Source organism: Equus przewalskii, chromosome 10 (genome assembly GCF_037783145.1).
Source record: "Equus przewalskii isolate Varuska chromosome 10, EquPr2, whole genome shotgun sequence".
Lineage (NCBI taxonomy): Eukaryota > Metazoa > Chordata > Mammalia > Perissodactyla > Equidae > Equus > Equus przewalskii.
Window position 1 is genome coordinate 15058636 of NC_091840.1, and position 27987 is coordinate 15086622.

At 43.9% G+C, this 27987-nt stretch overlaps 2 protein-coding genes, 1 long non-coding RNA gene and 1 pseudogene across 11 annotated transcripts in view; 2 read left to right on the forward strand and 2 right to left on the reverse strand.

The window, feature by feature from the left end:
• POLG2 (DNA polymerase gamma 2, accessory subunit) overlaps positions 1 to 10741 on the forward strand; it is a 32545-nt gene extending 21804 nt beyond the window's left edge. The window contains exon 11 of the mRNA XM_070561604.1: positions 10147 to 10741. Within this exon, the coding sequence (XP_070417705.1) occupies positions 10147 to 10210 (64 nt within the window). The 3' untranslated portion in view covers positions 10211 to 10741. The remainder of the gene's footprint in view (positions 1 to 10146) is intronic.
• MILR1 (mast cell immunoglobulin like receptor 1) lies at positions 170 to 20110 on the reverse strand. Of its 9 annotated transcripts, none has more exons than XR_544602.2 (10): positions 19975 to 20110; positions 19838 to 19882; positions 14378 to 14647; positions 11065 to 11349; positions 9310 to 9420; positions 7110 to 7199; positions 6525 to 6581; positions 6336 to 6404; positions 5708 to 5920; positions 170 to 533 (listed from the first exon to the last, which is right to left on the reverse strand). XR_544602.2 is itself a non-coding variant. In XM_008518274.2 (10 exons), the coding sequence occupies exons 1-9, from the start codon at positions 20039 to 20041 to the stop codon at positions 5868 to 5870; spliced, it is 1047 nt and encodes a 348-aa protein (XP_008516496.1). In that variant the 5' UTR covers positions 20042 to 20110; the 3' UTR covers positions 170 to 533; positions 5840 to 5867. The 9 variants fall into 9 exon arrangements, 7 of the variants coding, with proteins under 7 accessions (XP_008516496.1, XP_070417707.1, XP_070417708.1 ...); XM_008518274.2 differs by having other exon boundaries at positions 5840 to 5920; XR_011523296.1 differs by lacking the exon at positions 6525 to 6581.
• On the forward strand, positions 19233 to 27977 carry LOC103549745 (uncharacterized). Its single transcript, XR_544601.2, has 3 exons — positions 19233 to 19368; positions 19869 to 19959; positions 27838 to 27977. It is a non-coding gene; the product is annotated as an uncharacterized lncRNA (long non-coding RNA).
• LOC103549744 (ubiquitin carboxyl-terminal hydrolase 21 pseudogene) lies at positions 25527 to 27321 on the reverse strand (annotated as a pseudogene).
• Positions 27978 to 27987: the final 10 nt, after the last annotated feature.

A 27987-nucleotide genomic window follows, 5' to 3' on the forward strand; every position in this document is an offset into this window, starting at 1 on the left:
CCTCTCCCTCTCTCGCTCCCCTTCTCTTCTGTCTCATTTATGTTTACTCATAAACATCTTGAATCCTGCACCTTTTCTCTATATTCCATTTCCTGCTTCATCAAGTACACTGTTTAGTTGTTAGTAGTTCTTTCAGTAAGAACATGTGATTGGAAAACCTCCTTCTCAGTCTTTGTCTTAATACCTTTATTTCACTCTGAGTCTTGACTGAGATTTTGCCAAGTGTGGTAGATATTTTGATTGGCTCTCTTAAGCCACGTCATAACCCTCCTCCTATTTGGTGGAATCAGAAACCTAAAAACTTGCAGTTCCCTTGCTGCCATGGCTGTGAGTATCTTCCACGAATCAGATGCACATGTACAGGATCTGGAAGGTAGAGGGAGGAGGAGGTTTTTGCTGAGAAGCAATGCTGCAGTGGCAAAGCTCCACATCCCACTGTCTGGGCTCCAGTTTCCGGGTGTGAGCAGTTGTGGCAGGGGCAACGGCGGTCACAGCAGCAGCAGTAGTTCTCTGGGCTCAGATTGGAAGACAATCTACAGATCAATTGTTAAAATTGAAAAGAGAGCTTAGCAACGTTGCTGGATACAAAGTCAACCAAGAATAATGATTGTGTTTCTGTATATCAACAGCAGGAAATAAAAATACAACTTAGCATAGCATCAAAGTATCAAGTACCTAGGAATAAATCTAACAAAAGATGTGCAAAATGTTTATGCAGAAAATGATAAAAGACCATTGAGAGAATTGAAGACATAAATAAATGGTGAGATATTTGTAGTTTGCAAGACTTAATATTGTAAAAATGCTAATTCTCCCCAAATTGATCTATAAAATCAAGGCAATATCAATCAAAATCCCTATTATGTTAATTTTTTTTTGTTTAGAAAATAACAAGCTGACTCAAATTTACATAGACGTGCAGAAGGTCAAGACTAGCTAAGACATTCTTAAAAAGAACAAGGTGGGAAAATTTGCTCTTCCAGTTAGCAAGACTTATTTAAAAGCTGAGTTATGGTATTGATATGAAAGAGATAAGCAGAACAATGAAACAGAATCTAAAGCCCAGAAAGAAACCCGCATGTATATGGACATTTGATTTGTGGCAAAGATGACACTGCAGTTTAGTGGGGAAAGGACAGTCTTTTCAGTAGATGGCGCTGGAGCAACCGGGTATATCCCTGCGGGGGAGGGGGAAGAAATATGATGCCAGTTTTACGTCACACACAGAAACAGTTCCAGGTGGATGTAAACTGAAATATGAAAGTAAACTAAAAAAGCCTTTAGTAGACAGTAATACAGGATAATTGTTGTATGACCTCCAGCTGAGAAAATATTTCTTCATCTGGACACACATACACGAAAGAACACTAATCATAAAGGAAAAGGTAGAGAAATTAAGCTCTTAAATTAGAACTTTTCATCATTAGGCGCCATTAAGAAAGTGAGAAATCAAGCTACAGAGTAGGAGAACAACTATTAAAAAATAAGAAAAACTCAAAACACCTCAACAGAAAAACAGGCTAAGAGCCTCAAACAGGCAGTTCATAAAGAAGAAATCCAAATGACCTATAAATATAGGAAAAGGTGCTCAACCTTATTGGTCACCAGAAAAATGCAAATTAAAATCACAAGGAGATACCACTATATGCCCACCAGAATGGTTAAATTACAGGCAGAGCCAGTGTTGCTGCAGATGTAGGGAATGGGAACTCTCATACCGCTCATGGGAATGGAAAGGTGGTAGAACTAACTACTTTGGGAAATAGTATGGCATTATCTACTCAGACTGGAGATAAACATACCCCATGAGCCAGCAATTCCATTCCTACGTATATTCACCACAATTGCATGCACATGGGAACCAGGAGACGTGTTCATAGAATAAGAATGGTCATAGCCACATTATTTGTAATAGCCCCCACCAGACAACAACCCATAATAGATAACTGACAGTATATTCAAACAATGCAATACTACTACATGCAGCAACAGGGATAAATCTCACAAATATAATGTTGAGCAAAAAAAAAGCCAGAACACAAGAATAAATGCAATATGACTCCATTTATATTAAATTCAAAGAGAGGCAAAACTGAAGACAGCGTATAGGAGCGCATACTTAGGTGGTAAAACTATAAAGAAAAGCAAAGAAGTGATTCCCATAAAAGGGAGTTAGGTCAGGGAAATGGGGTTGTGATTGCGAAGAGGCAGGCAGAGGGCTCTGTGGCTGCTGGCAACACTCCACCACTAGTGTTCACTTGATATAACTTATTAAACTGTACATGTATTTTTATGCATTTTCATATAATGCGTGCTCTATTTCACAACAAGAAAAGTTAAATGTGGATTTGAAAAAGAACCAAAGTGAAATTTCTAGACATCAAAAAATGTAGCTGTTGAAACGAAAACTCAATAGATGCTCTTCTGCTTTTCCTCTTCTTCCCTTCCTAAACAATTGAATCCCAAAGCTGTTGGGGGGCTGAATGTCTGTGCAGGGTACAATAAGATGGAGTGGGAAGTCACAGTAAGTGGGAGCTGGGAGAGGAGAGGGTGGTTGTGAGAACTGCCTGAGGATGAGTATACAAAGGAGTTCACAGTACCTGGAACCTGGTATGTGCTCAACACATGGCAGTTATTATTATTGTTGTTATTATAGTCCTTATAAGGGAAATGTTGAGAGATGGCATACCAGCCACCTCTGTATCCTGTGTCACTGTATCCTCTGGGTCTCACCTACGATTCTAGCTGCATCTGAGGCTTCACTCACTTTGTGTTGACAGCTTGTTGCTTCAAGTGTACAACACGTAGCACTCATTTTCTGCCCTGGGGCTTTCCAGTGCCCTGGGTGAGACACCAGTGGAAGCTTGCTTAGAATGCACAGCCTAGAAGTGGGGGAGGCATCCCCTCCTAGGGCAACCCTCAGCCGATGGGATCTGGAAGTCAATGGATTAAAGGCTTCTCACTATCGGTCCTCAAGTGGACAATTCTGAGAGACGTTCTTTCACTCCTCAGAAAGTTCCAGTGGGATCAAGCCCCGGTTGCCAACAGCAGTGCCCAGCTCAACAATAGCACCCTTGTACTGGCTTTTCCTCCAGTCCCTCACACCTGTTCCCTTGGGTCACGTCCCAAATAAATTATTTGCACAGAAGCCCTTATCTCAGACTCTGCTTTCAGGGCTAGCCCAGGATAAGACAAGGTATCAGAAGGTTGTAGAAAGCAGCCCTGGGAAATGGAGTTACTCCCTGGATGGACGGTAAGAAGACTCCGTTGCTGGTGGTCAGGGGAGTGGTGACAACCCTTATACATGATAGCTTCACAGTTACCAAGACTTTCCCCTGCAGAGGCGGAAAGTGAAGCACACGGTTATGCAATAGTGTGAGCACTTGAAAGGCATGGGGCAGTGGTAATTATATGGGTCGTGGAGTTGGCTGGCTTCTATGAACTGCTTTAGAAGCTTTGCAGGGAGAAAATGAGAGGCTGTCGATTGAGGGCATGCTGTGAATCCCAGAGGCATTCTGGACTTAAGACCTTGGAAGGTCTGAACAGGATCAAATCCAGTTGCTGGTATGGTCACTAATTTGCTAGCCCCTCCACACCCCTTGTGTTGGTTCTTTCCCTTCTCTGCCTCACTCTCCCTGGGCCCTCACTCCTGTTCCCGGGGATCACCTCCCATTTCAACTACCTGCACCCGAGTCCTTGTCTCAGGCTCTGCTTCAGGAAGGAGCTCAGGTTAAGACAGATGAAGAAGCCGATGATGGCCAAGTCACCAAGTTTATGACCTTCAAAGTCTTAAAGGTTTCTGAGGGAAGCAGCCAATTAGTATGACTCAGAGTAGGCATCATCATACTACAAATAGCCTTTTTTGAATTCTTATTATATTCCTGGCCCCATTCCAAGCCCTTTACATTCATTACCTGAGTTAATTCTCAAAGCAGCTTCACAATGTATGTTTCATTTCTCCCTCTCTCTGTCTCTCTTTCTCCTTACAAATGAGAAAACTGAAGCCCAGAGATGTTAGGTAACTTATCCAGAGTCACACCATTAGGACTTGACAGAGCCTGGATTCAGCTCAGTCTGTCTGACTCTGGAGGCCCCCACACTCCTATCTCTGTGATATACCAATTTCCTCTCAACAAAAATAGCAACAGAGAAAGGGGGGAAATTATGCTCACGAGTGCTGCTTTATGGCAACAAAATCCTCAGACTCGTCTGGACCTGTGTGTGTGGCATCCATCCCCACAGCCAGTGCTTCCGCTGTTCTCTGCTGGGATTTAACTCCTAGTTCAACCACTTACGGAGACGTAGTTGACCTTGTAAAATTACTTACCTCATTTGAGTCTAAGTTTCCTTACTTGTAAAAGCAACTTAATATTGGCCTTGTAGGATGTTATACAGAGTTAGTGTCTGATAACTGATAGCTATGATTTTTCTAGTTAGGGGTCCATTGTTGGCAACAATGATGACTGAGGCCCAGGCAACCCCCCAAAAGAAGAGCAGAGCAGAAAAATTTTGTTCAAGTTGCTTTGTTTGTCTGGAACCCTAGAAATGCCTCTTGGCTTTTATTGGATTTTACTTATAGCTCCTAGGATGAGAGAGTCAATCCAGAAATCATTTTGTCCCCTGTAGTGGGCTGAATGGTGGCTCCCCAAAGGGATATGTCCATGTCCTGACTCCTGGTATCTATGAACGTCACCTTATTTGGAAAAAGAGTCTTTGCAGATGGAATTAAAGATCTCGAGATCAGGTCATCCTGGATCATGTGGGTGGTTCCTAAATCCAAGGATGAGCGTCCTTATAAGAGAAAGGCAGAGGAGGAGAAGGCCATGTAAAGACAGAGGCAGAGATTGGAGCGATGCAGCCATAAGCCAAGAAACACCAGGAGCCACCAAAAACTGGAAGAGGCAGGGATTCTCCCGTAGGGCCTTTGGAGGGAGAAGAGCCCTGCTGACATCTTTTTTTTTTTTTTCTTTTTAATAATAGCAGAGCAGAAACTTGATTCATTGATAAACAAATGGATGAGGCAGAGCTCATGCTCCAAAACACCTTCTACCCTGCCGACATCTTGATTTTGGACTTCCGGCCTCCAGAACTATGAGACAATAAATTTCCGTTGTTTCAAGCCACCAGTGTGTGGTAATTTGTTACAATAGTCCCAGGAGATCCTCCCTTCTCCCAGAACTCAACTCTGGGCTGTTCTCTGCACAGGACACTGATGGGAAAGGCACATAAAGACACGCCTTTCACATCAGCTAAATCTGGAGGACTGAGGGTCTATGAAAATCAACACAATATTTTTGCAGCCTTCCAAAATCTGAGAGCAAATTTAAACAGCAACGGATAGCACATGTGTGCTTGTGGCACAATCCTGCCTTCCTCCCACGGTGACTGCAGGCACTATTTCTTCAGACACATTTTCAAGGTCACCAATTTTTGTCTTAGAATTTAGACACGGTTTTTGCTTTGCGTGTTTACTTCTGAGCCTTCAATGTTCATGGGGAGAGGGACACCGGGAAGATGATCATTACAATGCTTCCAGGATGCACTTAGGAAGAGCACAGTGGTCTAACAATTATTCTTTTTTAAATGATATGGAAATGTGGAGAACGGTCCATGCCTAAAACTAGCAAAAGCATTTAAAAACTGTCATCAGTCAGGATCCCACCTGACAAAACTGTTGGCTGATGACAGGATTGGATGATTGGATTACCTGAGTGAGCCAATGGAATAGAGTTTAACATGAAAAACAGTGATTCTCTGTAGGTAACCAGGTGAGACATTTCTTAGCGTGAATCAAGTTTGCTTTTTCGCCATGTCAATCAGCTTTAGAAAAGCATCTCACCCCGAGATGTAGTTTGTATCTTTAAATTTCACAAGACAAGTTCAGAATAGACATATCCAGTTTTACAATCATTATGGGCTTCTGAAATATAAAAGAGAAAATAACTCAGTAAACTTAGGATATATATCCATAGAGGTTCTTAAAAAAAGTCCTATTTTAGTAGCTGGGTGGCCTGACAGAACCAAGTGTTAACTGGTTTTTCCTGGACTATATTAAATAATTTATTCTTGAAAACATTTTAGAAGTGCACCTGCAACCTCCTCTCTGGAATTTTTAGATGATGCTCTCCCCCAACATCCTTCCCTCCTCCCCACCCACCCTTCTGATGAGATTAGATTTCTTAGGAGCCGTGGTAGTGGGTGCTCTTGGTTTCACACGGTGTGCATGTTGCCCTCGTCCATCCCATCCTTGGTCTCCTAAGGCCCAAGAGTATGGTGGCCTCACAGGGACCACTGTCTCATTTTGATAGCATCTCTTATCCCAAGTTATTGCTCACCGTGATCTCCTTGTGCCACCTCCTGGAACACGGGGGTGGCATAATGTATCTCCTTGGAGTGTCCAGTCCCTGGGCAAAAGACAAGGAACAGAGTTATTGGGCCTATAATTCAAGTCTCTGATCACCTGAGGGCAGTGGCTTAGCCCTCGCAATGGTGCGTAGCCTTCAGAATTTGCAGAGAGCGCTTACCATCTTGGGCTGTGGAAACACACTGCCTTGGTTCCAAGCCTGGCACAGATTTGTCATCTGTAGAATGGGAGCGATGTAAATTGGGAGTTAGTGGTGTTTGCGTCAGACTGGGCAGGCAAGCTGCTTAGCACAGTGCCTGGAACGTAGCTGGCCCTCAGTCAACACTGGCTGGGATTGTGTTCATTGCCGGCCAAGGGCCTGGGTCTATTTACCATCGAGCATGTATGATGCCTGCTTTAAGAAATGGTCATAAAAGAAGTTGGAACACAGTGCAGATCATTCAGAACTGACAGAAAAAATCTCCAAGATACGTTAAGTGAAAAAATCAAGAGGAAGAATGGCATATCTATGACATGCTACCATTGCTACCATTTGGATGCTAACATACACGTAGAGTATCTGTGGAAGGGTTTCAAAAGCTGGTTGTTGCTCCCTGGAAAGTGGAACTGGGTGTCAGGGATGGGAGGGAGACATTGTTCTCTATTCTTTTTCTTCAGTTTTTTACCCATGTGTCTGTATGAGCTCAAAAAAATAAAACAGACAAAAACCTAAAACCAACAAAAATACCCAACAAAGTTCTCTTACCTGCTTGGTTTTGACAGACATTTGCATATATTCCAACTTCCATGGGTTTATTTCCATAGTTTCTGGGTGCATTATCTCTCATAGCTTTTCCTACATAAATTGGTGCAGAATCATTAAATTAAACCAATTCAGCCACATTTTTCTCATCTCCTCTGCCAAGGTGCAGAAGTACCCAAAGTTCTGAAAGAAAGGATGACCTGCTCCAACTGCCTAAACTGTTGACTATTGAAGGAAAACCATGGACTCAGCGAGAAGTCCACAGCACCTGCTTCTCCAAGCCAGGAGCCCTTCTGATTTATCTTCCTGGCTCTGCAAGTAACATCCTTTGCCTATCAGATTACGCTGGAGATGGCTGGAGACGCATTTTCTTTCCTTTGCTGAAAAGAACAGTCTGTAAAAAGCTTTGTAATGTCTGTAAGAGATAGTAAATTACCCAGCTGAGTTATTTAGCCCTGGCTAGTAATCGAGAATATTAATTGCACTTTTGCAAGAACTGGGCTTTCTGTAGGAAGAGGAGACAGGTTTTAAAAATGAATGAGATGTATAAATTTTGACATCTATTTTCAACTTTCAAGTCAACTCAGTCCCTTATGACTCTCTAGAGACAGAGGGAGGCACAAGGAGCCCAACATTGGTCACTTAGTTCTCTCTCAAGTTCAGATACACTCTCTCCCATGGCTCCATCATACAGGTCAGAACACTGAGGATCAGGCAGGCAAAGGAGCCTGCCCAGCGCCCCTCAGCTCGCTGGCGGGTGCTGATGTTGTGACACAAACTGTCTTTTGTGCAGATCTCAATATTCCTCCATTCTTGTGTGCCAAATGAAAAGGCCACTTTGAAATCATAACTAGAGGTGGTCATCAGGTGTGAATAGCGAAAAGCAGTCCCTGGGGCTTGATGCAGCGCTTAAGGTGGGGCAGAGGGGAAGGATGCTCTGTTTGTCTTCACGTCGTGAGCTTCCTCCCAGGGGCAGACCCAGTGAGGATGCTGAAAAGTACAAAGCAAAGCTCCTGCCTTTGAGGAGCTGGCAATCAGGACTCATTACATCATTGACAGGGTGCAGTGCAAGATGAAAATATGGGGCCTCTTGTTAAGAAATTATTAAGACTTGTACACCCATGTTCAAAGCAGCATTATTCACAATAACCAAAAGGTGGAAGCAACCCAAGGGTCCACTGACGGATGAATGGGTAAACAAATATATGTCTGTATCCATGTATCTATATATAAGGGAATATTCTTCAGCTTTAATCTTTTTTTTTTTTTGAGATTGGCACCTGAGCTAACATCTCTTGCCAATCTTCTTCCCTTTTTTCCCTTCTTCTTCTCCCCAAAGCCTCCCAGTACATAGTCGTATATTCTAGTTTCAGGTCCTTCTGGCTCTGCTATGTGGGACGCCGCTCAGCATGGCTTGATTGAACAGTGCTAAATCTGCGCCCAGGATCCCAACAGGTGGAACCCTGGGCTGCCGAAGCCAAGCGCACGAACTTAACCACTCAGCCACGGGGCCGGCCCCTCAGCCTTAAAACTGAAGAAATTCCGACACATGCACAACACCGATGAACCTTGAGGACGTTATGCTAGGTGAAATAAAACAGACACAAAAGGACAAACACTGTATGATTCCAGGATACGAGGTCCCTAGAGCAGTCAAATTCATAGAGACACAAAGTAGCAGGGTGGTGGCCCGGGGCTCGGGGCGGGGGATGGGGAGTTATTGTTTAGTGGGGACAGCGTTTCAGTTTTGCAAGATGAAAAGAGCTCTGTGGAGGGATGGTGGTGACGGCTGCACAACAATGTGAGTGTACTTAACGGCCCTGGACTGTATACTTAATGGTTAAGATGGCAAATTTTATTGTTATGTATATTTTACCAAAATTAAAAATAATTTTTTAAAAGAGTAAAAACAAAGCATTAAGAATTTCAAAACAGTGACAGCAGAGCCTTATGGGGACCTGTGTGACTGCACAGGCCACACGACCATGAGCAATCTAAATAAGAAAGGCTTTTACCAGAGAAATAAGTGCCAGCCCATGCGGGAACCGAGCAGGAAGTTGATTTCTTTACCTTCCCCTTTCGCGTCTTCTCCTTCTCTTTCCCTTTTCTTCACATCCTGTTTCTGATTCCCCTTTCCCTCCCTCCTCACCCTTTCCCTGCAGTCTGTACCCAAAAGGCATGGAAAAGCTCCTAAAGAACTTACTTGCTTTGTACTTTGGTAGTATCCAAAATGCCAGCATTAGGATTATTACTATCAGCAGCAGTAATAACCCCGGAAGCAGTAGCTGCAGGCAGAAAGGACAGCTGTCTCCGCCTGGAAGAAGACAGCATTCGCTGGTCACTGCGCAGCCTGCTTTTCAATGACATTGAACTGTGAGAGGTTCTGGAAAGGGCAATCACACTGTCTCCCAAGTTAACCAGTCACTACACACCTGGCTCCCCGCCCTGCGACGGACCCCTGCAACTCTTGAGAGTTGACTTGTTAGTCAGCGAAGCTCTAAAGTCATGACCAAGTACATCTTCCACAAGGGATCATACAAGGGAGAGAAAAGCAGCACAGCATTTAACAGACTGGTTACTGGCAACATTGTGAGGGTCATAAGTCTCAGTATGGCCTGGCCACTTACTAGGCAAAGCCCTTAGTCATGTTGGCATGATTTATGTCTCCCGAACAGCTACCGTTTATTGAGTATTATCTACATACCAGACACTGCGTTGAGCACTTTGCATGTGTTGCCTTATTTATCTCATTGGTATCACTGCCAATTTACAATGAGTGGAGTAAGGCTCGGAGAGGTTAAATGACTTTCCTAAGGTCACACAGCTTGGAAATGCTGTGATTTATAGGCAAAAGCCTGACTCTGGGGCCTGACTCTGACAGCTGCCTCACTTGTTAGAACTTACAGAATACAGGGCTGTGGGCTCTGTTCTTCTGAGGATGAAGGCGGGTGAAGTTTTCAATGCCCAAGCATACCTACTGCCTTTGCTAACCTAATTTTTGTTCTATTCTCTCCTCCCTCGACGGCTGGACCTTCATAAGGCCTGGAAGACCAGGCTGGAATCTAGAATTCTCAGAGTCCATGGAGTTCTGCACTGGAACGTGAGAGCATGGGGAGAGCCAGCCCCAGCCCTGGCCTGGCCCACTTCCCACCAGGCTCTGGCCTACACCTGAAGGGGCCTCACACGCATGTGAACCCCTAGCCTACACGTCCAAATGCCGACCACACCCCCAACAAACAGGTCTCTTGACTCAGGTCCAGGCATGCTCACATCCTCACTGTGATCCACCTTAGGGGGATGAACTGGGAGATAGACTTATGCAGGCCCTGGAAGATGAGTTCTAATCTGATTGGGTATTTGAGTTCGAGCACCCAGAGTGTGGTGTGGAAAAGTGGAGATATAGGATCCAGGAGGGTACATTCCCATGGTCCCCTGGACTCCTCAGCCTGCGGGAAGGTACATGGCCAACAAGCACCAGAGCAGCGTCCTCCAAAACACAGGACTGGGACAGGGGCCCTTCTCGCCCAAGCTAAGGGTGGTACTGAAGTCTAGATGCACCAAGCATTAGCAGTGGGGCAATAAACAGCCAAGCAGGCAGGTACAGGTGTTAGAAGTCAATAAAAAATGATGAAAAAGCGAAAGAAAATCAAGAGACCTGCAGCTTCGGGAGAGACGCGAATTCTACTGTGATTGCTTAGACCCTGGGCAGTGGAAGGGCAGGGGGGGAAGCAGGGTCAAGTTAGGAAGTCTACTACAAGGTCCATTCCTTTCCCAGCTTCTAGGCTTTTCTGTGGTTCCCTTATGGAAGAAAGCAACCCCATCAGAGTTTGTGTGGACCCTACCAAAGAAAAGGCATTTGGAAGCAGGTGGCCAAAGTGGAAAGTGGGCGGGCAGAGAAGTAGCTGCAGTTTCTGGAAGCAAATCCAGACCCTGTTGAAAGAGCTCAGGCACCCCTTACCTGTTGAGGGCATGGTGAAGGGTTGACTGTATTTTGCATGGTTGGGCAATCTGTTTTTGGCTTTACACCTATATTCTTCCCTTTCTCCGGTGATCCTCTCGGTTAAGTTAAATTCAGCAGGTTCCCTTACATTCTTGGAAATAGCAGGTGATATGGCGACGTCTTTTTCAAAGAAAGTGTAATTGATGGGCAGAGAGCCATTGTATGAGATGCAGCGGAGTGTTATGTATCGGGCTGTTTCTGTTTGAAAGGCACTAATGTTCAGCACTGGTGTGGTCACTGGGTCTAGAAAAATAGAAGTGTGTGTTAAAGGGATAAGCAGGTTGGGTTCACTCACTCAGTCAACAAACGTAGATTGAACCCCTACTCTATTCCTGGCTATAGACCCAAAGATGGATCCCTTCTTGAGAAGTCAAGAAGCTCACAGCCCAGTGCGAAAGGCCCATGGATATTTGGCTAACCCTGTGCAGTGCAGCATGAGCCACGTCCTGAGAAAGCCAGAGGCCGGAGAGCAGCTCTCTGCTTTAAGGTATCAGAGCACAAACTTGCCTTTCGTCAGAACTCACAATTTCTTTATTGTTGATAATGAGCATAATTTTGTCAAAGATTCATTTCCAAGTATGAAGTTGAGAGGCACTTCTATTCCCAATCCTTATAAGACTATAGTGTCTTTTTAGTCAAAGAAATCTAAAAATATTATCTTTTCTAACTGTAGTTTCATTTATAGAATTCACCTGTACCGTTATCTTCCACTTCCTCCCCAAAGCAGAAAGTAACCCTGACAAATAGATTCAAAGGAAATTCTCAACCAGAAATAAGTGGGTCTGGTGGGCTCTGTCAGATCACACCCTACTTCACAGGTGAATCCAGCCATATGATTTACTATAAAATTCATTAATAAAACAGTATTGTAGGAAAGGAAGGCAGTTGTTGAGTACCCATCATGTGACAGGCTTGCTACCCACATCATCTGTTTTCACTTCACAACAGTGCTACAAGGTGGATGGTATCACGCCCATTCCACAGATGAGCCAACTGTGATTCAGAAAGGTTAATAAACTTGCCCAAGGTCACACAGCTAGTAAATAGCAGAGCCAGGGCCAATTTCCAAGCAGATGCTTTTTTTTTTTTTTTTAACAATATTAACTTGGCACAGAAACAATGAAACATGAAGACCAAAGTACAAGAAAAATCAAAGAAAATAATTTAGAGTCTCCTGGCTCCATCCCTCCCCTGAGCAGGAATCCTTGTGGCAGCATCCTCGACAGAGTGGTACCTGGTGATGATGGCCTCACAAAACAACTTTGGGAGTAGCACCAATAGGATGTTCTCCCTGCGAACTGAAATCTACCTCCTGTAACTTTCACGAAGGAGGCATCGAAACATTCATGAGGAAGGAGAGAGCATGGACTCCTCTCTGAGATGAGATGATTCAAACTGGACCAAGTATTGATATCCAAAGTGACTGGAAAGATGCAAACGTCCCTGAGAGATGTAAGGGCTAGTAAGGGCATCACAGCATCAGAGTGATCAGGGTGGGGAGTTGCAACTCTTCAATTAAAAAGTTATATTAAAAAAAAATGTCAGGGGCCGACCCGGTGGTGCAGCGGTTAAGTGTGCATGTTCTACTTCAGTGGCCTGGGGTTTGCCGCTTCGGATCCTGGGTGCGGACATGGCACCGCTTGGCAAGCCATGCTGTGGTAGGCATCCCACATATAAAGTAGAGAAAGATGGGCATGGATGTTAGCTCAGGGTCAGTCTTCCTCAGCAAAAAGAGGATTGGCAGCAGATGTTAGCTCAGGACTAATCTTCCTCAAAAAAAAAAAAAAGTCAAGGAGTGTTTTAAGGCTCATTCAGCAGCTCCCTTCCTTATAAAATTTTTCCTTTTCCCTGCCAATCACATGCCTACCCTCCTCACCTCATTGTACCCACCATGGCCGGAGATTCTCATCCAGAGTTAAAATCAGATAATGTGAGGGTCATACTACCTACCTTCTCAATTCATATTTTAATAATTGAGAACTGGAGATATATCCAAGCTATATCCAAATGAAATATCCAAAGTTGCACAGGAAGCAGGCGGGACACAGGTTCCCCGATGCCCATTCCATTGCTCCTTCTGCAATACCAGGCCGCCCCTTCCAGCAGGAGTCTGACCACCAGAGAATATTATCAGCTGGGGTGCTGCCCTCACATTATCTGACATCCTAGGACTATGTTTGCACGAGTTTCCCCCTTTCTTCACATTTCTTTTACAATTATGGCTCCCATTCAGTTTGTGCTCAAAATTGTCTTAAGATGGTTGGTTCTAATCCAGAGCCCGTGGCATCTGCTAAAGCCTTATGCAGAAATTTCCATCTGCAGTCTCATGAGCATTTCTCAGGGGAATTACCCATCATTATCACTGGACTCTTAAAACACTTATAACCCAAGAAGCTAAGAACCATTGACCTCTAGCAGAGGCGTGCAATGGAACTTTCTGTAATGATGGAAATGTTCTATGTCTGTGTTGTCTAATGCACCAGCCACCAGCCACCTGTGGCTACTGAGAACTTGAAATGTGACTAACAAGACTGAGGAACTGAATTTTTTGTTTCATCTAGTTTTAATTAATTCGAATTTAAATTTAAATTACCACATGTGGCTAGTGGCTACCATACTGGAGAGCACAGACCTAGAAAATCACTCAAAGATTTGATCAGTAAGTCAGGGCTCCTGTGTTTAGAAGACTCCAGGTACAGTGCACACATATTACCCAGAAGCCACCTCTACCCCTCCCAGGAGTCCATTATCAAGATCACCTTCACAGATGAGGCCATTCATGCTGGGTTGTGAGAGACTTGGGGTGGGAAGATGGGAGAGTAAATCTAGCAGTGATAAGATGTAGTTGGGTGGGAAGAGTGCTGGCCAATGGCCACTGCAAAGAGAAGATGGTGGAAAAAGCCTAAAGCTTTGAAGACCCTTGCCACTGGGTCCAACAGTGATTCTAAGACTTATTCGAATCTTCTGAGAAAACATCATTTTTTGCCTACATGATGAGAACTCAAATAAAGCATCTAGAAAAGATCTCTACAATTTTCCAAATTGTTGCTATAAAACTTTTTGTCTAAGACAATCAGCCTATTATTATCTGAAATAGCCAAAAGTCTTTGGGAGAGAAAGTGAAAAGGAATTATGAAGAATAAGGGTCTCAGGGACATACTTTCCAGGCTCCTGAGTGAGTGAGTATTCCCAGGGCAATGGAGAGCCCATCACAGAACAAGAAAGAATACCACAAATCACAGGGCCCCCGAGGAACAAGCGCCCTACTTACTGGCAAACGTGAAGCTGAACTCTTGACTATATCTTGAACAGTTAGAAACCTGGGTTTTGCATTTGTAGGGGCCCAAATCACCGGCTTCTGAGATCCTTAGGTTAAAAATCATGGGTTCACCTTTTCCATCCCAGGTTCCCAGGTGTTTCATACCCCGAAACATAACATAGGTGATCTGTAGTGATTTGTTCTGGTTGGAACAAAATAGAGATACGTTCTGACCCTTCATGATCACATCTGTTTCTGAATACACTTTCGGAGAAGGGAATTCTGGAAAACAAAATAACACAAGAAAAAGTCCTTGTTAAAATCTCTTTTAATAACTCAGTGTTGGTCTAGCCACATTTTGGGGGTCGAGGTGGGAGAGACACTGTTCCTGGTGAACTCTCCAATGGGGGGGCATTCTTTGCCTGCGTAGCCAGGCTGACCAGTGTGTGAGGAAGCCTCAGCAGCCACAGGGACCCCTCCAGTGAGAGACGGGAGACCTTGACAAGCTCTTTGGTGCCTGCTCCCTCTCCTGCCAGTGACAGCCTGAAGTGATCTCTCTCTTTTTTTGCTGTTTCCGGAAAACATAGTTGTTTAATTTAACTTATTTATTTTCATATATATTTTTTATTGAAGTATAATTGACCTACAATGTGATGTTAGTTTCAGGTATAAAACATTGTGATTCAATATTTATATACATTATGAAATGATCACCATGATGTCTAGTAACCATCTGTTACCAAAGTTATTAAAATAATATTAACTATATTTCCCGTGCTGTATATTACATCCTCGTGACTTATTTATTTTATAACTGGAAGTTTGTATGAAGTGGACTCTCTTAAGACTGGCTATGCTGACTTAGAAATATTAAAGTTCCAGGTTCTGTGACCAAACATTATGTCTGGTGGCTTGTTTTGTTCATTATTTATTTTAAATTTTTTATTTTGGGAAATTTAAAACGTAACAGTAGGGAAGAGAGTATAACGATCCCCTAGAGACCTATTATCCTGCTTCAACAATTATCAACTCATGGTGGGTCCTGTTTCAGCTGCCCCCACTCCCTTCCATTATTTCGAAGCAAATTCCAGACCGCATATTATTTCATCCATACATTTCAGTATTGAGAAAGAGGATAGCAGCCCCTGACAGATGGGAACTGACCTGGTGAGGATCTGACCTGTCACTCACACTAGAACACCAATACCAGACAAGGCCACTCTATGACCGTATTGGATAGAGACAAAAAGAAGTTGACTCCAGGGGCTGGCCTGGTGGTGCAGCGGTTGAGTTCACAAGTTCTGCTTGGCAGCTGGGGGTTCACAAGTTCGGATCCTGGGTGCGGCCCTACGCACTGCTTGTCAAGCCATGCTGTGGCAGGTGCTCCACATATAAAGTAAAGGAAGATGGGCACGGATGTTAGCTCAGTGCCAATCTTCCTCAGCAAAAAGAGGAGGACTGGTGGTAGATGTTAGCTCAGGGCTAATCTTCCTCACAAAAAAAAAGAAAGAAAGAAAGAAAGAAAGAAATTGACTCCATAACCATGTCTGCACACAGACAAAGATATGAAGATTGTCCAAACCTCAAAAACGGCCAAACATCCTCCCAAACTGGCTAATGTGCGTGACTGCTGCTTTTTTTTATCAGTGACAGCTTTAGCCTTGCTCTGTTCTTCTTGCCTTTTGGATAAGAATTATTAAGATATCCACTCATATCATTATTCCCACTTCCTAAAAGAATCCAATCCTGAATAGAGCCTGCAGCTTTGAATCTTCCTCAAAATCATCTAACACAAGTCCGAATCTTATCATAAGTCCCTTTTAACACACGCTTGCTGAGACGTCCTGTGGTTCCCATGGTATGCATTTTCTCTCATTGCCGCAAGTCAATAAACCCAACGTTGTTCAACCACACGTGTCCCTGTGATGATCTTTGGCTGGAGGACGCTGATAGTTTGTATCTCTAAGAGATAGGGACTCTTTAGTAAACACAATACCATTGTCATACCTAAAAATTAACAATATTTTTTAAATGTCATCAAATATCTAGGTAGTGTTCAAATTTCCCCAAATGTCTGATTTTTTTTAGGATCCAAAATGGTCCATTGTAATTAGTTGATATGTTTTGTAAATCTTTTTTAATCTACAGGCCTTTTCGTCTCTTTTTATCCCCCCTGCAATTGATTTGTTGAAGATTGCAAGTCGTTTGTTCTGAAGATTGCAAGTTCCACGGTCTGGATTTTATTGGTCATATTCCTATGGTTTTCTTTATCACGTTCTTCTGTCTCCTGTCCAGAGGCTTGATGAAATTCAGATTAGCTTTTATTTAGCAAGAATGCATCATAGCAGGTAGTGTGCACTTCCATTAGGGGGCACGTAATGCCTGATTCTCTCTTTTTGTTTCTTAGCAGGCTTTCACAATAATCACCCAGAAACATTATTTCCTTAGTGGTTGGAAAATGGTGGTATACTAATTCTATTATTCTTTCTTCATTCATTATCTGAAATAGTTATATAAAAAGATACTTGCCCTTGTCAACTCTTTGGTTACACTGAGGTACAGCTTGCATAGAAAAGGTAGGGTAAATGTGTGGTTCTCTCCCTATATTGACCAGTTTTGAAAATAATAAATTTATTTCCTAGCATCTTATAACAGTGAAATATTTTATTTTTTGTTTAAGAATCATTATGAACTCATAGATTTAACCATATCTGATTTTTTTTCAATCCATTGCAATTATTCTTGTTATTGTCCCATTTTTTGTCCATGGGAAGTGTCTCCAACTAGGCCTCTGAGTCATTATTTTTTTTAATTGAGATCATAATAGTTTACATCAATGTGAGATTTCAGTTGTACATGATTTCTTGACTGTCACCACATAAGTGCTCCCCTTCACCCTCTGTGTCCACCCCCCACCCCACTTCCCCGGTAACCACTTGGTGGGCGCTTGGATTGTTTCCATGTCTTGGCTATTGTGAATAGTGCTGCAGTGAACATGGGGGTGCATATGCTACTTTGGAGTGTTGATTTCAAGTTGTTAGGTAGATACCCAGTAGTGGGATAGCTGGGTCATACAGCATTTCTATTTTTAGTTTTTTGAGGAATCTCCATACTGTTTTCCATAGTGGCTGCAGCAGTTTGCATTCCCACCAACAGTGTATGAGGGTTCCCTTTTCTCCACACCTTCTCCAACATTTGTTATTTTTAGTCTTGGTGATTATAGCCATTTTAACAGGTATAAGGTGTTATCTTAGTGTAGTTTTGCTTTGCATTTCTCTAATGATTAGTGATGCTGAATATCTTTTCATGTGTTTATTGGCCATCTGTATATCATCTTTGGAAAAATGTTCATATCTTCTGCTCATTTTTTGATCGGGCTGTTTGTTTTTCTGTTGTTCAGTTGTGTGAGTTCCTTATATTATGGAGATTAACCCCTTGTCAGATATATGATTTGCAAATATTTTCTCCCAATTGGTGGGTTGTCTCTTTGTTTTGATCCTCGTTTCTTTTGCCTTGCAGAAGCTCTTTATCTGATGAAGTCCCACTTGTTTATTTTTTCTTTTGTTTCCCTTGTCTGAGAAGTCACGCTATTCGAAAAGATCCTTCTAAGTTCGATGTCAGGCTCCTGAGTCCTTTTGACATGATCCCAGTAGTCTTTGATAGCTTGTGTGTCTGTATTTTATTACTTAAAAATGCCAAGGGAAAAAGTACCTGTCATCAGAAAATCTAATACAAAAAAATAAAATTATAAAAGAATTAAGAGAAATATAGGGAAACATTTTTATATCACCCGGTAGGAAAAGCTCTTCCGAGTAAGACACACAAATTAGGAGCCATAAAGAAAAGATTGAAAAAATTGACTACCTGGAAGCTTTAATCTTCTCTATGGCAAAATTAAGACAAGTGATGGCCTAGAAGAAAATACTTAAAATATAAATGAAAGAAAGGATTCTTTTTATATACATAAACCAATGGCAAATGATAAGAAGAAGATAAACAAGCAAATAATATGAATAGATAATTCCCAGAAGAAGAAATGCAGATGGCCATTAAAAAGTGTTAGGGCCAAGGGATGGCTTAGGTGGCAGAGAGATTAGACACCTCAAAAATGCCATCCATCCCCTCCCACTCTTTGATCTGGACACTTAACATTTTCTCAGTCTTACGTAAGCTCAGCTTTAAGACAAGGCCTCTCCTCTCTTTCCAATCAGGTAATCATCCCTAAATTTCCTTTCGATGGGAATGCTGGAGCTTTCATGGCCAATAAACATGAAAAACATGCTCAACCTCACAAGTAATGAGGCAATTGCAAATTAAAACAACACAGGTATTATTTTTTACTCATCAGATTGGCACAAATTTAAAAACTGATGGTATCCACTGTTGGAGAGGAGGTGGGAATCTCACACTCACCCATGTGAGTGGTCACTTTGGGTGACCATGTCCAGGTTCAGCGTTCTAGGAGGGCAACTTAGCAGTATCTGTAACAATTCAAATGTACACGCCCTTTGATTCAGCAGTTTCACTTCTAGGACTTTATCCTACAGAGATGTGCTCACGTTCTCATGTGTCCACAAAGGATGTTTTGTACAAGGCTGTTTATTGCAGAATTGTTTGTATTACAAAACAAAATGGCACAATCAATGGGGAGATGGTTATATGAATTACGGCTGAGCCATATTATGAAATGCCATACAGCTGTTGAAAAAAGGAGCTAAATTTACATTCACTCCTTAGATCGATGGCTGTGATATATTGTTAATTAAAAAGAAGACAAGTCACAGAAGAGTGTGTTGACTAGGATATTAAAGAGAAAATGACTGTTAACAGTGATTGCTTCTAGAAGTAGAGAGGGGAGAGGGATTGGAGCAGGCGTAACAGAACTTTCACACTTTATATAGTGGCAACAACAACCTGGGCTAGCATCTACTGACGGCTCCCCATACACCAGGCACTCTGCGGAGGGACGTGTCATGTCTCAGTCCTCACGACAACCCTCCCAGGTAAGTGCTTTCGTTAGCCCCACTTCACAGAGGAAAGAAATTAAGCTTAAAGTGGTTGTCTCAGGGCTCTAGGCTGCCAGCTGGAAAACGGTAGAAACAGGGTTAAGACCACAATCCCGGTTAGTCTAGCTCTATGCTGATAAACTGCCTCCAAATATATATTCTTAGTGTTGGTTGAATTATTTTACAATGATTATGTGTTGATTTTCTCATTAAAATACAACAGAGAAAGAAACGTTTCGATGTAAAAACAATCTCAATATTTTGTCTCTGAGTCTCAGGAAACAGGCTCCAACTCCCTCCCTGGAATTATTTTATTTTAAACAGTAGGGCATGGAAAAAACTTTACTCTTCAGTTGTTCATCTAAAAGTGTGGAAAAAGTTATTCACGAGTGATCGTGTTTAAAGCTGTTCATCTTAGCATTTCAGTGAAAACAGTTTTAGCGTGAGAGAAGTAAACGAAACTCACCATTTGTTTTTTTCATCGTCTCACAATCCAGTGCGGCTGTTTGAGCTGAAAGGGAGAAAAGGAGCATGAGAAAACTCTTCTTCCACATTACGTTCTGATTTGGAGATTCAAGCCTCAAAACAGTAAGTGAGCCTTACACGTGAGCAAAGAAAAAATGCCAACAAACTGTTGCATAAAGAACGGTTTGTTCAAATGGCACCACATTCTCCCAAATGAAAGCGGAGCGGAGGGAAAGGAGGTGCAGCGGAACCTTAGCAATGAATCATTTAGAGAACTTCCTCTTTTTTGACCAAGTCAAAGAAATAGGAGTTGTGTGGACAAGCTTGACACAATATGACTGGTTGGTTTGACCAACTCGTGTTTCTCAGGGAGTTCTTGTCAGAAGAGAGAGACGTGTGTAGGGAGCCCCCAGCTCAGGCTGGCTGGGAAGTTGGGCAGTGGGAAAAAGAAATAGAAAAATATGACTGTGATATTGTTTTTGTGTAAACCCACCTGATCATCTCTCTGTGCATTCAGCCTATAGCAAAAGAAATTTAATGGAAGTTTGGGTTAGTCTTGGGAAGCAAACGTTGACTGTTTAGAGCAGACACACACAAACATGGCATCAGAAATACTTGACTGCGTTAAATGCTGGTTCCCAGGCCCCACCCTGGACTTACTGGGGATGAAACCTGGGACCCTGAATTTTATTAAGGGCCTCAGCAGTCTTAGAGTCTCTAAATTACAACCTGGAGAGGCTTATGATTTCAGTTCTATCCGATCCAGAATTCTCTAAGCGCTGTGAAGTGTATGTAGAAGGAAAGCCACTCATTCCGGTGTCACCGGTCTGAAGTGGGGAGCGGTGGGGGGCTTCCCAAGTAGAGGGAGCTGTCACCTGGCTGGGCCACTTGGACTACTGATTCTTGTTGCCACCAAGGGTTGGCCCTGTGGGTCTCACACGGTGGCCAGGTGCCCTCTCTGTGGGGAAGCCAGGTCCCTGTGCAGGTACAGGTTCTTCCAGGACATCGTCCAACTTCCAGTATGAACTCACCCCAGGTCCTCTTTGCTCAGGCTCCCCAGCTTCCATATTGTGGTGATCAGTCATTCCCAGTTCCACACCTAGCCCCCACTGGGGGTCTAAGCAGAGCCAAGGTCTGCTGCCATCACCCCCACTTCCTCCCTGCCTGGCCGCCACTGTCTGGAAGCAAATCATCCTATTTAGCCCTCAGTTCATAAAAGGCTTTTCTTCCCTTCTGACAGTAAACATTACGTCTCAGGCCCCTACTCTTCTAAAAAAGACAGCGCTCAGTGACTGACAGTGATTTTCATCTTGTGACATCAGTGGCAGCTTCTTAGACTAAATGAGAGGAAGGGAAAGAGCCCCACAAGTTTAATCTCTGGTGGGATGACCCTCAGTGCCAGAATTTCTGCTAAAGGGAATCAGAGGTTTTGTTTTTGACACTTTCCCCTTCGGCATCTCATCCGTCCTTGCTTGGGCAGAGGGTGGGGCTGGGGTCCTGAGAACTGTCATGCCTGGAAGGACCAGGGGGTTTTTTGGAAAAGCTGACGTGTCTGGGGCATTTCTGTGCATGGAACTTTCAGCTGACACAGGAAGCTTGCAGACCACAAAGACAACAGAAGAAAGCAGAGGAAATGCTACTTAACAGCTGTTAGCAAACGTTGCTAAGGAGCGTATTAGCAAGGCCCTGGAAGAGGACCGTAATGTGTCAGAGCTTACACAATAAATCAGAAGTGAAGTCTCGAATAAAAGAAAAAGTTCATCCATGCATCTGGTATGTCCCTTGGAACCCAAATCATGCCAAATCCACATTGCCATGGTCCACAGTAATTCACCATATTGATAAGATCAATAAGAATAAATAGGGGCCGGCCCTGTGGCTGAGTGGTTAAGTTTGCGCACTCCACTTCCTGGCCCAGGGTTTCGCCAGTTCCGATCCTGGGCTCGGACATGGCACCACTCATCAGGCCATGCTGAGGTGGCGTCCCACATGCCACAACTAGAAGGATCCACAACTAAAATATACAGCTATGTACTGGGGGCATTTGGGGAAAAAATGCAGGAAAAAACCCCCAATAAATATAGTCATACAAACAGTAAAGTTAGTGTATTCCTTTCTGTTGTCTAAAAGCTTTATAGTTATAATCTCTTTTAATCCTTACAAAACCTCTATGAGGTGTACAGAGGTATTATTAAAAATATGTAACAACCAGTAGAGTAATATAAATATACAATTCAATGCATGGATCAAAAATTTAAAAATATATTCTACCACCACCCCTGCTTTCTCTCTAAATAAAACCAAGCCATATTACAAAACTACTTAACGAGTGATATAAATTTTCATGCAAATCATTATTTGAGTCATTCTCATAATTTCCAAAATTTTGTTGATATTTAGAAGTGATAGTCTTTCAAGACAGGGCTCATTTGACATGAGAAACTGCCTTGAAATTTTCCAATGAATTCCTTGAAAATTGGTGCCCATTGGATAACATGTAGCCTCAATAATTAGAGAATTCCTCTTCCCATCAATGATATTGTTCATAGTTTAAATCCTCAACCCCTGATGAACAATAACAATGACAAAATTTAAAAATCTTCCAGGCCTTATAATGCTGTTTGAAAATTTTCTATATCTAGTATTTCTATTATCTTACATTTCTAAGTCACAAAAATCGTTTGATCCGTTGGTTTAATTTTATTTATCCTTCCACAGAACTTTATAAATACCATTTGGTAAAGTGTCAGGATTTAATAAACATAAATGACTTTAGAAATCATTTACTTTCACTTTTTCCCTCAAACAAATGCATTTACATATAATAATTTATTTTAAAATATTATCATTTTTCTCTTGGAATTGATACTTTGTTTTCTTACAAGGAGCATGCCGTATTCCTTCATTTTTATAGTATCTTCCACTTCTCTTTCATTCATCAAATTAATCTTATAAATCTAAAAGTATTAAAAATCTCTGTTAGAACATCACTCGTTAAGGATAAACCTCCCTAAAATGTTTCATTTTCCAAAGATTTTACCATTTCCATTAAAACGAACATGCAAGACTTCATAGTCTGCACAGCGACTGAGCAGGTGTAGGACCGCAAGCTTGTGAGGACAAGGTCCCAAAGCCTCCAGTTTTCGTTATCTCGACTCCCAAGTCTTGAGATATATTACTTAATTCTCTCTGACGTTTATTTGATGAAAGATGGTAAATAAAAAGTTTATCAGGACAATATTTCAAGTGATTGACATGATTCGCATCTTTCGTTACATCACTCAGAGAGGTCCTCGGAGGGTTAGACCCGCCTGTCTGAGGACAGGTTCCTGAGCAGCAGGGCCTGAGATGGGATTCTTGGGTATGCGCTTTATCCCGGGAATGATGGAAGGAGAAGGGAAGGAGCCTGGCAAGTAGGACAGGATGGAGAAGAAACTAAGCAAAGATAAGGGTTCAGCTGAAGCTGACCCACGGCCAGCCCCCACAGGGAGAGCTAGGGTGTGAGTTGTATACCAGGGCGTTCGATCCATCTTGTGGCGAGGGAGCTGGGTTTTTATACCCCCTCCTTGTTCAGTCATTGCTTTTGGGCCTGGCTGGGTGTCTGCATAGAGCCACCCAGGCATCTCTGGACAAGCTGTCCTCCTGAGAGGGTGAGCCACTCTGCCCAGTCTGGAGGAGGGGAGCTCAACAGCACTCGCTCGCCACCCAACCAAAGGGTCTAGGAGCAGTTCCTAAAATCTTGGCCGAAACTCCAGATTTCCCAGATTTCCTCTCTACCCTTGTCCAGTACTCCTACTCTGTACAAAATCCAGTAAGATTTTCGTGAGTCATTGAAACCATGTTTCTCAAGCAGTGACAACAGAATTTGGATATAGTATTTCAGATGTTCCTTCCCCTTTAAGAGATGCGCAAAAACCAATTAAACTATTTTCAAAGTGTTGGATTTTACATTCTAAGTAATTTTAAAGATTTTATTTTTCCTTTTTCTCCCAAAGCCTCCAGGTACGTAGTTGTGTACATTTAGTTGTGGGTCCTTCTAGTTGTGGCATGTGGGACGCCGCCTCAACATGGCCTAATGAGCAGTGCCATGTCCGCCCAGGATTCGAACTGGCGAAACCCTGGGCCACCGAAGTGGAGTGCACGAACTTAACCACTTGGTCGCGGGGCCGGCCCCAATATTTTAAGTAATTTTAAAATATATATTATGGAAATAGTTGAAGCTTTGGGGAAAATGATGGAAATTTTATTGCTTTAATTTATAAATTTTCCGAAATTTGTTTTCTTATTTCAATAGTTACAGTTTACAACAAGGAGTTCTGCTAATTTAGGTCATAATGATACACCCATGCTTTTTTATTCTTTTTTGAAATTCTATTAATTTAATGTCTAAAAATACTTAATTATTTAAAACTGTAGATTAGATTGTGTTAAAAATTCTGATAGAATTTTCTGAATATTCTCACTTGCTTTATAAATACAATTGTGATTTAAAATTTTCCAGAGTTGTTATTATTTCAATACCTGCATGAACAAGTTCAATGTATTATTTTCATAATTTTGTTCACTGAGACTGTAGAATTTATTAGAGCAATGAACTTTGCCAGAATATGATGACCATTCTGATTAAATATTTTTTTAATTAATTATTTTTTTTTTGAGGAAGATTAGTCCTGAACTAACTGCTGCCAATCCTCCTCTTTTTGCTGAGGAAGACTGGCCCTGAGCTAACATCCATGCCCATCTTCCTCTATTTTATATGTGGGACGCCTACCACAGCATGGCATGCCAAGTGGTGCCATGTCCGCACCCAGGATCTGAACTGGGGAACCCCGGGCCACCGAAGTGGAACGAACGCACTTAACCGCTGCGCCACCAGGCTGGCCCCCTGACTAAATATGTTTAGCATTTTCAACTTTCCACATTATAATTTCTGAGCCCTCTTTATTCACAATACAACTTCTGGGTGCTGTTCATATTTTTGTTATAACAATCAAATTGTTTTCCATTCCAGAAATAGAAATCATTTATTTTATTTGTACTGTTTCTTGTACAGTGTAAAAAAGACACTCTGAGCTGTTCTGACTCAGGCATCATAGCAGATGATGTTCCCAGCTGCAATTCACTATTCATTCCATTTTTTATTTGTTCCCACAGATTCTGTACTTGGTTAAATAGTGCCCCCCAGACTGCATATCCACTCAGAGGCTTAGAATGCGAGCTTATCCAGAAATTGAGGTCTCTGCAGATGTCGTTAGTTAAGATGCAGTCATGCTGGTGTCCTTATAGGAGGCAGCTTGGTGGTTCCTCACAGGGCAGGGCTGGCAGGGGCTCCTGTCGTGTTACCTGTCCTCCAGATGTCCTGTGTCCAGGATGGCCTGGGCTGCTGCTGAGAAGGTGGCTCTCCCTGGGCCCTGGAGTGATGTCCACTGACCCCCTGCCCTGCCAGGGAGGGGGCTGCTGAGGATTCAAGGAAGATCGGGTCGGTTCGCAGGCCAGCTGCTCACCTCGCCCTCCTTCTCTTGTTCTTTTTTTTTTTTTTCCCCTTAATAAATTTACTCACAAAAAATGAGATTGTAAAGGGTCTGGGGGCTGTACACGGGCAGGGGCCTGGGGAGCTTGTACACGGGGCCGGGAGACAAGGGGGCCTCCAGGTGGAAGGGTACTTTTTAATAAAAAAAAATAATGGGAGTTACAACCACCCCTTCCCCTCTCCCCGATTAAACAGACACAAAAATAGACGTCTCTGAGGTAAATGGGGAGCCTGGGGCTTAAGGGTGTTGAAAGGGTTTCACAGGTGGCGGGGCTCAAAGCGGGTGTCACAGGCCCCCGGGTGGCTCCTGCATCAGCTGGAACAGCATGTAGCCTTCACTGGATGCCACCTGGTCTTCACTAACAAGGCAGACACGAGAGTCATTGTAGACATGCCAACCAGTCTGGTATCGGCACAGGGCTGTGTAGCGGCCATAGTGGACCCCGCCGGAGTAGTTGTAAAGGACATACTCTGATCTGTGGGGCTTCTGGCTTCATCTCTGGCAAAGTCCCCTAGGCTCAGTCGCTGCAGTGGGAAGTCTACACCTATTGAACTTTTCTTGATGGATCCTCGGGAGGCATAAAATTGATTAACACGGAGCACAAGGATTCGGGGGCATCTTTGTACTGTCAACTTTTTGGTACTTCATGTTTTCTGCGACATTGGTCACACACTGGGGCATTCTCCAACTCCAGCTGTTCTTCCTTGGTGAAAAGGCTGAAACCATCCTGCAGAGACACCTTGCCCCCAGTGAATCTGTTCTTGGGGATGGACAGGGACAGGTCACAAAAAACCTCAAAGGTCGTGGAACAATACCCACAGGCCTGGCACTAGAGACAACTTTTCAACTGGCCCACAAACAGGTCCACAGTCTTGCTGTCCTCTTGCTCCACGTAACACTTCCACGTTAGGTTGGCTCGGTCATCTTCACTTAACTCAGATTCTTCTAGCAGAGCCCGTTGGTGGGGTGGAGAAGGGAGCTGGACTGTTGGCCAAGACTGACGGAGCCCGGCGGCCTCATTGGTTGATTTCAAGGTGCAGCCACTCCATGAGGAGCTTCAGGAACTTGTGGGCATCCTGCTGGCTGTATCCAGAGAAGGAGGGAACATGTTTCCAGAAGACAGCTCGTCATCCAGCACCATTCACAGCTTCGCAGGAGTCAGGGTGCCACGGAGCACCAATCACATCTGCAAAGGCTTCATTGAGCTCTTGGGCTCGGCCCCCTCCAGGCACCTCTTGCCGGAGGTCCCTTCACAGAGAGAAGTCCCGAAGAGACCCAGTGCTGCTCAAACACTGCAGCACAGCATTCAGGAAGCACGTATTTCCCAGATTTGGGAGGCCAATGTGACCAAAGCCCAGAAGCAGCATGTGGTGAGCCATCTTGTCATCAAAGTAGAAAGGCTCAGAGGGCCGGGCAGATATCACGTGGAAGAAGCCATGGGAAGCAGGGGGCTCTGTCCATATGCTGAGCAAGGTGGGGGGCCCAGGAAAGGCCCCGAGGTGGCGGAGAGAGGTGCTACGTCTCAAAGTGGGTGACTCGGGTTAGAGTGCCAAGCGGCTCAGCGCAGCCCCTGGCTTTCCAGCGCCACAGTGCCCTCCCAAGGCAGTCCTCATTGGATGCAAGTCTCCACTGCTCACAGACCTGGAATGGGCCAGGTTCGTCCTGGATGGGACAGGCAGAGCCACAGCTCGGGGCAGTGAGCCAGGAAGGGGAACTCCATGAGATGCCCAAAGAGGGCCTCTGGGACGAGGGCCTGAGGTTGGTCCTCGTCCTGGCTCCAGTTTCTTGAGCCGTTCCTCAGGGGGACCAGACAGGGGAGGCAGAGGTTGTAACGGGTTTCTGCGCTCCTTGCCGCGGGCCCGGGGGGCAAATGGTAGCTCGGATCCCACTCTGGGCTGGACATTAACAGGTGGCTCTCGAGTCAGCCCAGGTGGTGCTCAGAGGCCTGGGGCATTGTGGACATCACAGGCTGGACCTGTCCCCAGCTAGGCAGTGGGGGAGGCCAGCTGGGATGAGGCCCCAGCTCAGAGCCACCCCCTTGCACCCTGTGCAGCTCCCCTGTGGGCCAGGCTGCAGCTTTGGCTGCAGCTGTTGCCCAGATCTCTCCTGTTGCAGGGGCTGCCACCGTCCTTTTTGGTCCCGCCTGGTCACTGGTCCTCTTGTTCTTCCTGAGACTTGCTCCGTCTGTCCGCCACTGTGATTAGTGAGCTTTGGTGTTCATGCCTGGTCTGGGCTGGTGACTTCCTAATTGTGGGGCTCACCATTCCGGAACTCCATTGTGAATGGATTCACCAGGATCTTTCCTGCCTCTCTGAGTTTGCTGCGCTCTCCTCTAGAGTCTTTTGAGGAACAAAGGGAAAGATCTAGCACTTACTGAGCACCTCCTTGGGGGGCGGGGGGCGGGGGTCAGCCCATCAAATGGGCCAGCTCCCCTCATCCTCATAATAACCCTGTGAGTTCTGTTTCACAGATGGAAAAGCCGCTCAGGAAGAGACCTCAGTCTCCAGCCGGTAGAGGGAGCTCTGGGACACCGACCACGATGCTTAGCCACCCCTGGCTACGGCAGATTGTCCTCAGAACAGAAGACAAACCACCTCTGCCTCCTCCCCTACCCGTGATC